General features: G+C 40.5%; 1 protein-coding gene across 1 annotated transcript in view; it reads right to left on the reverse strand.

Annotated features, from left to right (window-relative positions):
* Positions 1 to 76: 76 nt before the first annotated feature.
* LOC148319764 (four and a half LIM domains protein 1-like) overlaps positions 77 to 12,723 on the reverse strand; it is a 14,873-nt gene continuing 2,226 nt past the window's right edge. The window contains exons 2-6 of the mRNA XM_088279015.1: positions 5,606 to 5,774; positions 5,360 to 5,534; positions 1,967 to 2,136; positions 1,720 to 1,906; positions 77 to 852 (exon numbers count right to left, since the gene is read on the reverse strand). Coding sequence (XP_088135141.1) covers positions 701 to 852; positions 1,720 to 1,906; positions 1,967 to 2,136; positions 5,360 to 5,534; positions 5,606 to 5,761 — 840 coding nt within the window. The 5' untranslated portion in view covers positions 5,762 to 5,774 and the 3' untranslated portion in view covers positions 77 to 700. The remainder of the gene's footprint in view (positions 853 to 1,719; positions 1,907 to 1,966; positions 2,137 to 5,359; positions 5,535 to 5,605; positions 5,775 to 12,723) is intronic.

Genomic DNA, 12,723 nt, shown 5'->3' on the forward strand with positions numbered 1-12,723 from the left:
GTCACATTGTCATGCAAAAAATATATTCAAGAAACCATTTTCAGAGAAATGTATTAAAAATGTTTATTTTTTCAGGATCGCAATCATAACAGTTCATATTCCTGCAATATAAAAAAACGAATTTCATAAAAATAGTAATAAAAGCTAACCTATTGTTGCAACGCTAACACTAAAGTTTTGAATCGGAATTTGTGTGCACCAATACAAACATGAGTGGACTTAAATCAGACCATTTATCACTTATGTACGATATGCTGATGTCATTTAATGCACAATCTCCACAGGAATCCATACATTAACAATTATCAAAAAAAATTAGTCCAGACACGGGGTTTTCCTTTAATTTCTTTTGTGAGTGCTGCATATCATATTTCCTCAAAAAATTGGCAGTGTGTTCATTTCTACACATATATTCATCCACTATAATCTACCCGTTCTCACCCAGTTTGTTGATCCCTGCAGATGGCAGCAATGTATTGTTTTGGATTTGAAATACAATAAGCACAGCTTTTGAGTAGAAGACAAAGATTTGTTGGTAAATATCGGCTTTTCAAGTTGATTATTAGGGAGACAAATGCATTTTGAAAAAGTTTTTAATATATCAATGGCGCAGTCATTGTAATAATGACATTTTTAACATCATTGTAGAAGCACAGCCGAACGACAGGTGCAGTTCGGCGGAACCGAGGGTTTTGGTTCTCTATTTGTCACCGCAGTCGGAGCACAGGATGTCCCGGCCCTTAGCTATGAAGGGCGTGTTAGCAAGACTGAGGGAGCACCGCTTACAGTTGAAGCAGTATTCATGCCAGGAGGCTCCGTCGTAGCTCACCACGTTCACCCCTTTGCCAAAGCCTGAGGGGAGAGCAAGACCGTCCCAAAAAAAAATCAATAAATCAATTTTACGACATCCCACATTTGTAAAAGTCTGTGAATAATTGACGCTTAGCATAATTGCCATGATTGCCTGGTTGCACTGTATACCCAAAGAAGACGGTCACAGCCGCTCAGAAATCTGCACTAATATTAGACATTTTTTGCAGAGGATAAACAATCTATGCCTTTAAGTATTGTTATATTGTATGTCAAAATATTTCTGTTCAAATGACTATTTATTAAAGAGTTATAATGGTGCAATATCGATGCGATTTTCATTAGCCCATCAATCGGATTTTAAATTTTGTGTTAGGTATTAAACTGGCAGATTTTGTCAGAAAAAGCCATGCAGTGTTCTTTGAATACACAACACGTAATTATTTGTTTTATGTTTAATTTTCCCTGTCAACTTGGAGTGGCAATAAACAGCATCAGGCAAACTTTTTGCTCTTTAGTGAAAAAAAACAAAAAATTAACATCTATCTATAAACTCACTCATACTAAGTTTCTGAATTTACAGTTGTGGTACCACCTTTTTGAGATATTTTGTCGTGTGCCATGTAAACTTATTATAGTTAACAAAAACTAGCGAAATAAGTAAAATTGGGTAAAAAAAATTATGTTCCTGAAATAAACACGCTCTAAAAATTAATTAATACGAATTTCAAAAACAAAATTTAAAACTAAATAAAAGATAATTATAATAAAAAATCCATAACTTTATAACCCAGGTGCCGTGATGAGATTTTTCCTCATGTCAAATATGTGCCTCTGCTGAATTAAGGTTAGCAAACACTGAATTCTGAAACACAGTCAAATATGAATGGATGCAAAAAACAAAGGAACCTGTGATGGCCATTTGGCAGCCGCTACATTTCTTAGCCACAGTGCTCTTGTAGCAATCCACGCAGAAGACCTGGTCCTGGTGGGTGGTGAAGCTGGACCCAGCCAGAGGCTTGGAGCAGGAGCTGCACACGAAACAGTGACCGTGCCAAGGCTGCTCCTGGTAGTTGACTCCCCCGGACATGATTGGCTGCACAGAAATCAAGTTATGTCAGTTTTGAAGGCCACTTTTTCTGCTTTTATAACTTACCTTTTTGCAGGAGACGCAGATCTTTGCAAACTTGTTGTCATAACAAGGGCTGCAGTAGACGTCGTTTCCTTTGGCGATGAAGCTCTGCGATGCCATCGGTCGTTTGCAGTGGCAGCAGGTGAAACACTCGTCGTGGAATGAGTTGCCTTTGTAATCCACACTCTGCGTGCCTGGAGATGATGACACATAGGTCATAGAGTCATATACAAATGTAGTACAATTGTGATTCTCAAAGAGTGATACGCGTACCTACAGTTCGCATTCTCAAGCAGTACACAAAAAATCACTGAAATAAATATTCTGAATATATTATAATAGTACCTTCAAATTATTTCTTTATTCATCCAGTACAGTGCATTAGTTACTTAGTTAGTTAGATAATGCAAAACCCTCAAACCATAAATCATCTTTGCTCTTTGGAATGAGTAGAAATGCCATCAATTGGTTGTTCTGTACATGTAGAAAAGAAAGTTTATTTTTTTCCCCAAAATAAATTGAAATGAAATCGGTCAACATAAATCAATTCAATTTTCTAAAAACACCTACATGAACATGCACACGGTCCAAAAACTTTATGTCCCATCCGTTCTCACATGACATTCATTACTTAAAGCTTTCTATTTAAACTTTTTAGGAGCCATATGCGGCACCATGCACCAGATCATGAGGGGGAAAAATACAGAATAAAAAGATCCAGGAATGATGTGCTGTGATTAAAAAGAATCACACCGTTTTTTTTTTATGTTCCCATTCAATTCAATCCACATTGTGATTATAAGACACACATGTATATATATGGAGACAGAGATGTCCTCAGCAGTAACAGTTATTCTCCACAGAGGATAAATAATATATGATCTATCCATCCTTCCATTATCTGTTACCGCTTCTCCTCAGGAGGGTCGCGGGGGGTGCTGGAGCCTATACCAGCTGTCTTCAGGCAGTAGGGGACACCCTTGCACGCTCACACTCATACCTAGGGGCAATTTAGAGTGTTCAATCGACCAGCCATGTATGTTTTTGGAATGTGCGAGGAAGCCGGAGTACCCGGAGGAAACCCACGCAAGCACGGGGAGAACAGGCAAACTCCACACAGGAAGGCCAGAGCGGGGATTGAAGCGACGACCGCTGCTGTCTCTCAATGTGAGGCCATTGTGCTAACCAGTCGGGCCACCGTGCCGCCCATATATGATCTAATGAAAGATATACATATATATATACAGTGAAACCCCGCTACTTCGCGGTTCACCTTTCGCGGGTTCAGTGCTTCGCGGGTCTAAAACATATTCGGGGGCATTGTAGTTTCGCCGAGCGGCACAAGGGGGCGCTGAAGCGGTTAGACGGCCGGCGTGCGCCGAAGAGGAGAGTGGACGAAGAAGAGCAGGTTCCCCCGGACACGAGCGGGGCGACATTTCGCTCCGTTCGGGACCGTACGAGAGCTCCGGAGGAGGCCGGCCGGCGTGCGTGGCAATTACGCCGAAGAGGAGCACCTTCCGCCCGGGGCACGAGCGGGGCGAAATGAAACCGAGTTCAACCGAACGGAGACAAGCTTCGGGGGAGCAGATCCGGCGTGCGTGACAATTAAGCCGAAGAGGAGCACCTCTTCCGCCCGGGCACGAGCGGAGCGCGAGGCTGTCAGTTATGAATGAATAAATAAATAAATGAAGAATGCCACCTTTCATTTCACAGGGCACACCGGACGGCGTACCAGCAGGTAAAAGTCGAAGTAATTAAATAAATACAAAAAGAAGTAATTGAATAAATACAAAAATAATGGCTGGGGAATAAAAAAATAATAAGTTTTAATAATAATTTGGGTTTTTTCGTTATAACATGAATTTCACTCTCTCTCTCTCTACCCATATATATATATATATATATTTATATATATATATATATATTTTTTTTTTTTTTTTTTTTTAAGCATTTTTGAAGGTGTGCCGCTACTTCGCACCTATATATATTTATATATATATATATATATATAGGTGCGAAGTATATATATACAGTGTTTTTTTTTTTGTTTTGTTTTTTTTAAGGTGCGACGCTACTTCGCGGATTTTCAGTTTCCGCGGGTAGTCTCGGTCCCCAATAACCGCGATAACCGGGGGTTCACTGTATATATATATATATATATATATACATGCATTCACACTTTTATTTCAAATTATTTCATAGTAATACTGCTTACACTGTCCTCTAATTGGTCTTCGATAAAAAGCATACAATTCCAGATAAAAGTATTAATTTATTATACATCTTTGGAATACGCGCCATTATTACAATGACAATATTTATGCGATATATTGTGCAACCTTAGTTGTAACACAGCCACATGCAGTAAATGCTAATACAGTGAAACCCCGCTACTTCGCGGTTCACCTTTCGCGGGTTCAGTGCTTCGCGGGTCTAAAAATATTCAAAAATTAAAAACTTTTTTGCCCGGACACGATCGGGGCTCTCCATTCGCTCCGCTCCGCGGGGGCATAGTAGTTTCGCCGAGCGGCACGACGGGGCGCTGGAGCGGTTAGACGGCCGGCGTGCGCCGAAGAAGAGCGTGGGCGAAGAGGAGAGTGGACGAAGAAGAGCAGGTTCCCCCGGGCACGAGCGGGGGCGACGTTTCGCGCGGTTCGGACCGTACCAGAGCTCCGGCCGGCGTGCGTGGCAGTTAAGCCGAAGAGGAGCACCTTCCGCCCGGGGCACTGGCGGGGCGAAATGAAACTGAGTTCAACCGCTTCGGGGGAGCAGGTCCGGCGTGCGTGGTAGTTAAGCCGAAGAGGAACACCTTCCGCCCGGGCATGAGGGGAGCGCGAGGCTGTCAGTTATGAATGAATAAATAAATAAATGAAAAATGCCACCTTTCATTTCACAGGGCACACCGGACGGCGTACCAGCAGGTAAAAGTCGAAGTAATTAAATAAATACAAAAAGAAGTAATTGAATAAATACAAAAATAATGGCTGGGGAATAAAAAAATAATAAGTTTTAATAATAATTTGTTTTTTTTCGTTATAACATGAATTTTACTCTCTCTCCCTCTCTCTACCCGTATTCTATATGGTGTACTGTATACAGGGGGGTATACTGTATACCTGTATAGGTTTTTTAAGCATTTTTGAAGGGGCGCCGCTAATTCGCGGATTTTCAGTTTTCGCGGGTGGTGTCGGTCCCCATTAACCGCGATAACCGGGGTTTCACTGTAGTTAACCCTGATGGTGTATAAAGTCAACTACATTGACGTTGTGTCGTGCTTAGGCACACAATTGAAGTAAAGAATTGTGACAAAGACTGTTCAATAATATGCATTCTATTCAATTGTCATTTCTGCATTTTGTTTTATGAAGTACAATGGGGAAGATGATACACGTCAACTGTATGTGAGTTGATTCTTACCAGCGAGTATGGGTTTATAGCAGGTGTGGCAGCGTGGAGACTCTTCTCTGGAGCAGCACTTGCCACATAGGATGCGCTCATCCTTGGTGGTGAACGGCTCCTTGGCCAGCGGCTTGTAGCACTTTGCGCATCGGAAGCAATCCTCGTGCCAGTAGCGGCCCTTGTGGCTCAACTCCTGATGAGAGGCAATGTCACATCCAGGTGCCAAATAATACTGTCTGAATGCACGCATGTGGAGACAGACACCTTGGATTCCACAGAGATGGGTCGGTGGCACTCGGCGCAGCTGTTGGCGCAGAACTTGGTGTGGCAGCGCACGCACGTAGGCCGGCCCTCGTTGCGCACGAACCTCCTCCCGCCTAGGTCCTCACGACAGTAGAAACAATGCACGCTGGATGACATTTTTTTTATATCTCTGAAGTGATGAAAAAACAAAACAAAACAAAACAAACTTTAGTCAGATCAGGATTTTAGTCTCAATTTTGACCTCACGAGTACATTGATAGGTTTCAAATATAGGTTTAATATGTCAAAAAGGAGGCCACTTAACTTGTTTCCACTGCAAATCACTAAGTAATACTAAATGTCGAAAAAAAAGTAATTTTTTTTTATTTTTTATAGGCCATGAAATCCCATTTTACAACTTAAAACAAAATGGGTGTCACAGGCCGCACGATAAGGCAATAGTTGAAACAACAACTTTTGGAGTATATTTAAGAATAATAATTTAAAAAATTTAATCATTTTATTGAAAACACAGTATATTTAAATAGACATATATTACATTGGTGTAAAATTATTTAAAATATGATGTTAAAGGTTAAGAAATTTGGATAAATGTAAATACAAAAAGTCAAATGATGCACTAGATAAGAAGAATCAAAACACACCACATCTTGAGTATCACCACCGGCGTCACGTGTTTTTACTGAACATGAACAGTGAGCCCACCTCAGACACCAGGAGTCACCAATTTTTTTTTCAATTTCGTAGCATTTGGTTGACGACATTATAATAATTATATTAATAATGACAATGAGCAACACTGAGTCGTTACAAGTAGATCAACAGTTAAATTGAATGCTGTTGGGTGCGCCTGGTGAGCCGGAAACACTTGAACGGATAAAAAGAGGGTGTCGAATTGAATGTCGCACGCTTCCAAAGTGGTCATTCCAAGTGCACAAACAAGTGTGATGGAATGCTGTGTGCTTATTTTAACTTTTTGACTGGTGCTCCAATTTATACTCCAAAGCAGATGACATGTTTCTCAGTCACTTGTTGTACGATATACAAGCTGCAACCAACAGAGGGCAGTGTACATTCCACACATGAACTCAACTCGATTTATTTCAAATTATTATAAATTATGAAATATTACGAAATATTATTAAGGCCAAATCCTGCACAGAATAAGCAGCAAGTATTTTTTTTACTTCATTTTTTTTGTAAATGAATTTTAACATTTATTTTAATATAGAATTGTTTTATTTGTTAACAATTATTTTCTCGTTTTTCTTTTCACCTAATGTATATTTATAGTTGACAATTGTGTTTGATTTCATGATTTCAAACTCAATCAGCATAATTGTGATTATTATTTTTTACAAAATCGCCCAGCCCTCTGAAGACATGTTAAAAATTCTTTCACTCAAATATCGCCCACAGCAGGTTCCCACAGGTTGATTGTCAAGAATTCTCCTCAAGTACAGTAACGTGCCAGTGTACATGTACATGAATATGTGTGAACATATTGTATGATCACATAGATGGGGTGAGCGCATGAAGAAATGCCTGATGTGGCACATGTGGTCAGATCTGGACTGCAGAGCAGACACTCTTTCTCTCTTACACTCACGCGCACGCACGCGCGCGCACAACGCGCACGCAAAGCCATTCCAGCGAAAACAGAACCCATAAACCTCGTGGTTTTAGCCCCATGCCAGCACAGACTCACATGAGTTTTACTATTTTCATATAAATCTGATGAAAACACTACAAAGCATTTCAGAACATTTTTTTCCATGACCCTAAAGTTGATTAACTACCTGAGCCAGTAAACAGCGTTGTGGTGACGACATCAGAAAGAGACTGGCCATGTTTTCCGGCTTGCACAGCTCCCTCGTCATAGATAAACAGACAATAGACTAGAGCAGGCGAAAATGAATGTCATGACAACGTGGCGGCCATGTTGGCAGGGGAGAGAGGGCCTTCAAGTGAAATGGAGCACAGATGTTAGCTAAGCATCCACAGCCAACATGTAGTTTAAAAGGAGCCTGTTGTTTGGCCCTATTTGAATCTATGGTTGGTGTTTTTCCGAATTAGTCTGTTAAATTACTCCAATTAATCTGGAATGTGAAGAGTGCTGTCATTCTTTATCTTTGTGTACATTCTCTAAAGAATGTAATAGACGTGAACTATTTTCAATAGTGAAATAAATTGCACAGCACGACTTCTGAAATCATGCCCATTTGATTACAAAACAAGCTTCCTGCTTTTAGAGCTCATTACTGTTGTTTTTTCCCCCACTAAACTGTGCAGACCAACAGCAATCACTGGCTCCGGCCACACAGGTTGCTATAATAACAATAGCGCCACCAGCATAATAATAAAACACCTATCTGATGGGAGCTATTCACTAACAGGAAGCCAGCTGGAAATTCCGCGCAGGTTGGAGGGAAAAATAAAGTATGTTTGGTTGACGGAAGCTGACATGCCTCAACTTCTTTCCATTCCATCTTGTCATAATAAAGCTTGTTTTTAGAGCAGATAGCGATCATTATCATGCACAGCTAAGTGCTAATGAAAAACTCCAAGTGAATGTGCCAACATGTGTGGTTTAGGCATATATTAAGGAGGGGAAAGTGTGTTAAGTGGGAAGAAAATGATCTCTCTGACTGTTCTGTATTTTCCTACTTGGGCATGTAATGGTTCTAAATATTTATACAGGATACGTGTTATGATACGACTTGGAAGTAAGTTTATCCTCATGTCTGTGCAACAAGGGTGCCCGTCCTCATACAGTACAACAACATTCAATTCACAGCCTCCCGAGCCATCTGACACTGTACGGATTTTTCACATTTGCCTGAATGAAATCTGCGTCAACCCCGCGTGTTGGCATGATCTTATCGCCCAAGAATGTGCTGGAACACACAGAGACAGGAAGTCTCCAAGAGTGTTGGCACTGTAAACGTGCAGGCAGAAGGGCTGTCGCGAATACAATTTTGATAATATTATTAAAAACTACAGTATTGCAGGAAAGAGTTTATGTCAACTTTTTTTAACAGTTACACTGGTCACCAGCAATTTTTGGCTTCATGCGAATCCGAAATGTGTTTTTGAAACTGATTAAAAAAAAAAAATTAAACTTTTGGCACATCGGGTTTTTGAGATATTTTCATTAGTTTGAGCGAGAAAAGCTTGCGCAATATGGATTTCAGCATGTGTTGTAATATATAGTTATAACGTATCAGAATAAAATTCCACCTTTTATTTAATCTAACCATCAAAGGAGGACAGGATCCACGACGGCCCATTTTTCATGAACAACTCAGTTTATATATATTTTTTTTATCAGGAAACTGAAATAAGTTATTTTCTTTTTTATCAATTAATTCTGGAGAAATTGGGAAATAAGTGACGACTTGATAAACACCTACTTTTAATGAGGAATATGGCCACGCCCTCCTGCGCTCACCCCACAGCGCTGCAAGAGTCACTAAAGGTAGATTACAAACTCTCCATTGGAAATCATTGCACTTTCATTGCTTATAACATCCAAAAACGGTCATCAACTGGCATCAAAAATCATGTGGAGATCCTGACCTATGACCACTTCAACATATCGAAAGGATTCACCTTTCCGGGGCTGATTTATATGAGAATGAGGAACTGTGGAAGTGAGCAGAGCTACATAGAATGATTGCTGGGAGCGCATACCCGCACACCGCTTCCTTGCTGATCACGGTGAGGACGCACGGCATAAAAGCACCTGTCAGGAGGATATTTACAGAGACTGAAGTGGGAATGAGTGCACATTTATTTGGATGAGGATTGGCTCCACTTTTTCAACCTACACAACTTTCAAGTTGAAACGTAACAGCTGAAATGATACATTCCAATGGGGCCACACTCGGCTATGGAGTCAGCCTCATCGGTGGAATTTTTTTTTTTCTTTCCAAGCTAGAACTTTGTTTGCTGAATATTGATGCTCCTGAAGCGGCCCTGACTAAAAGCAGACTCCGCTCCGCGATCCGCAAAGTCCAAGAAGAACACCCCCATGGTTCATCGATGAGGATTTTATCTAAAATCGACGCTGACTCGTACCGCGACAATGACAGCTTCATGAATTGGCTGCAAGCGGTGGTGGACGTGCACACGCATGAGTGGCAACAGCTAAGCATCCCCGGCATCAAGTCGCCGGTAAGAAGTTGATTTTGTTTAGCAACCAAAAGCTGTTGTTTCCCATGGGGGGGGGGGGGTGTAGGAGCTGCTTCCTCACAGTTAACAAAAGATTAGCGTAGCTGAATGTCCGAAATATAATCAGTCGGAGTTCGTGTGCGCATTCTTGTCCGCTTCAGCTTGTGTAAGTGGGGAATCAATCACTGTATTTTTGATTTTGTGGAGGTGATCACATGAGCTTAAGTTTGATGTCAATACATCCAAACTATTGTGCAGAACACTTCTATACTTTCACAAGTTGAAGTGGAAAAGAGTAGTCATGTGCATTTGCATTTTGGTAGCCATCGGGCGCCGTTTTACACAACAGAACTGACAATTCGAGCAATACTACCTCACTTGCCTCCCCACTGTGACCTAGACGTTGAAACCAGAAAGAAATAACAACCTGATGTCAATGAATCATCCCTTTAATTCATCGATATTACTAAATACACACACATATACATACATATACATACATATATATCAGCTATCACCAAATGGCGGACCGCGGTCCAGATGCGGACCGACAGATGGTTCAAACGGACCCATGACCAATCTATGATGAATTTTTTTCAAGGCTCAAACGTTGACATTGCAATTCTAGTTAATGCGGAAAAGGCATCACTGATTTGAGCCAATCAAATCGTTTGTTTACGATCCTCTGCCAATTGCGCAGCAGACCGAAAGAGAGTGCTGCTGACAGTATGCCGCGCTAAAATGTTAGCAAGGTCGATGCGTGTTGTTTTAAATGGATGGACGGAGAAATTTAGTTTCGTTCTGGCTGCAGCCGATTCAAAACCAGTGTGCATCATATGCTCCGAAACCGTCGCAACATTGCGAAGCGCCACTACAAAACAAAGCACCGCCCTTTTGTGCAAAGTTATCCGGTGAAGTTTGAGGTGAGCGCACGCAAAAACATCGAACTTCGAGTGCAGTACAACAGATTTTTACATTTTCGTTTACATCCCAGCGGCATGCAAACGAATATTCAGTAAAAGTATCATGGATTTTGGGGAAACATAAAAAAACATTCAGCGATGGGGAAGTGAAGGAGTGCTTAAATGTGGTTGCACAAACATTATTTAAAGGACAACACCAAGCCCAGATGTGTGAAATAAAACTACCAAATCCCAATGGCCCTGACTGCGTTCCAACCCAGATTTAAGTCACTGGCAGGGCAGTCACAAACTCATTTTTCTCATTAAGAGAAGTTAAAAAAATATTCTAAAGAAAAGGTGGTGTCAATGCTCATTTTGAATTAATTTTTCATGAGGACAGCCATTTTTATTGATTGTGTACTGAACATGTTGACCTGTTTTCCTTGGATAATTAGGCTTCACGTTTTTTTTAGGCTGATAACTCTTTGATTTAGGAAAAAAAGGTAAAAGATTTTAACTCAATGCTTAGCACTTGATATATTTCTGCAGGAGATATTTTACTGTTTTTTCTGGAAGTGGCACCCTTAAGTTCCTGGAGCCACATTTTCTTGAATGTGAAATAAACGCCTTATATTTGTTTGACTGGCAAAGGTGTTTAATGGGAACATTGCTAAATATTTAGTATATAAGTGCGCTCTGTTGAAAATGACTAAATATTGAAACTATATAAAAATGTGAACATAGGCTAGACATTAACATTAACACACACACACACATATATATATATATATATATATATATATATATATATATGTGTATATATATATATATATATAATATATATATATATATATATATATATATATATATATATATATACACATATACATATATATATAATATATATATATATATATATATATACACATATATACATACACATATGCATATATACACACATATACATATATATATACAGTAATCCCCCGCTACTTCGCGGTTCACCTTTCGCGGGATCAGTGCTTCGCGGGTCTAAAAAATATTCAAAAATTAAAAACTTTTTTGCCCGGGCACGATCGGGGCTCTCCATTCGCTCCGCTCCGCGGGGGCATTGTAGTTTCGCCGAGCGGCACGACGGGGCGCTGGAGCGGTTAGACGGCCGGCGTGCGCCGAAGAAGAGCGTGGGCGGAGAGGAGAGTGGACGAAGAAGAGCACGTTCCCCCAGGCACGAGCGGGGCGACATTTCGCTCCGTTCGGGACCGTACGAGAGCTCCGGAGGAGGCCGGCCGGCGTGCGTGGCAATTACGCCGAAGAGGAGCACCTTCCGCCCGGGGCACGAGCGGGGTGAAATGAAACCGAGTTCAACCGAACGGAGACACGCTTCGGGGGAGCAGGTCCGGCGTGCGTGACAATTAAGCCGAAGAGGAGCACCTCTTCCGCCCGGGCACGAGCGGAGCGCGAGGCTGTCAGTTATGAATGAATAAATGAATAAATAAATAAATGAAGAATGCCACCTTTCATTTCACAGGGCACACCGGACGGCGTACGAGCAGGTAAAAGTCGAAGTAATTAAATAAATACAAAAAGAAGTAATTGAATAAATACAAATAACAAGTTTTAATAATAATTTGTTTTTTTTTGTTATAACATGAATTTCACTCTCTCTCCCTCTCTCTACCCGTATATATGTATATGTATATGTATATATATATATATATTTATATATATATATATATATATATATACATATATATATATTAAGCATTTTTGAAGGTGCGCCGCTACTTTGCGGATTTTCAGTTTTTGCGGGTGGTCTCGGTCCCCATTAACCGCGATAACTGAGGGTTTACTGTATATATATATATATATATATATATACACACACACGCGTACACGTGTATGTGTATATATATATATATATATATATATATTTATATATATATATATATAAAATCATAAGTAAGGCTCATAGATGATGGAGAAATGTTTTCTGCCAAACTGCACAGAAGTACTGCTACTAAAATTAGCGCTTCATTGTTGCCA

The sequence above is a fragment of the Idiotropiscis lumnitzeri genome, chromosome 17 (genome assembly GCF_059441095.1).
Source record: "Idiotropiscis lumnitzeri isolate Australia: NSW breed Sydney's pygmy pipehorse chromosome 17, RoL_Ilum_1.0, whole genome shotgun sequence".
Taxonomy (NCBI): domain Eukaryota; kingdom Metazoa; phylum Chordata; class Actinopteri; order Syngnathiformes; family Syngnathidae; genus Idiotropiscis; species Idiotropiscis lumnitzeri.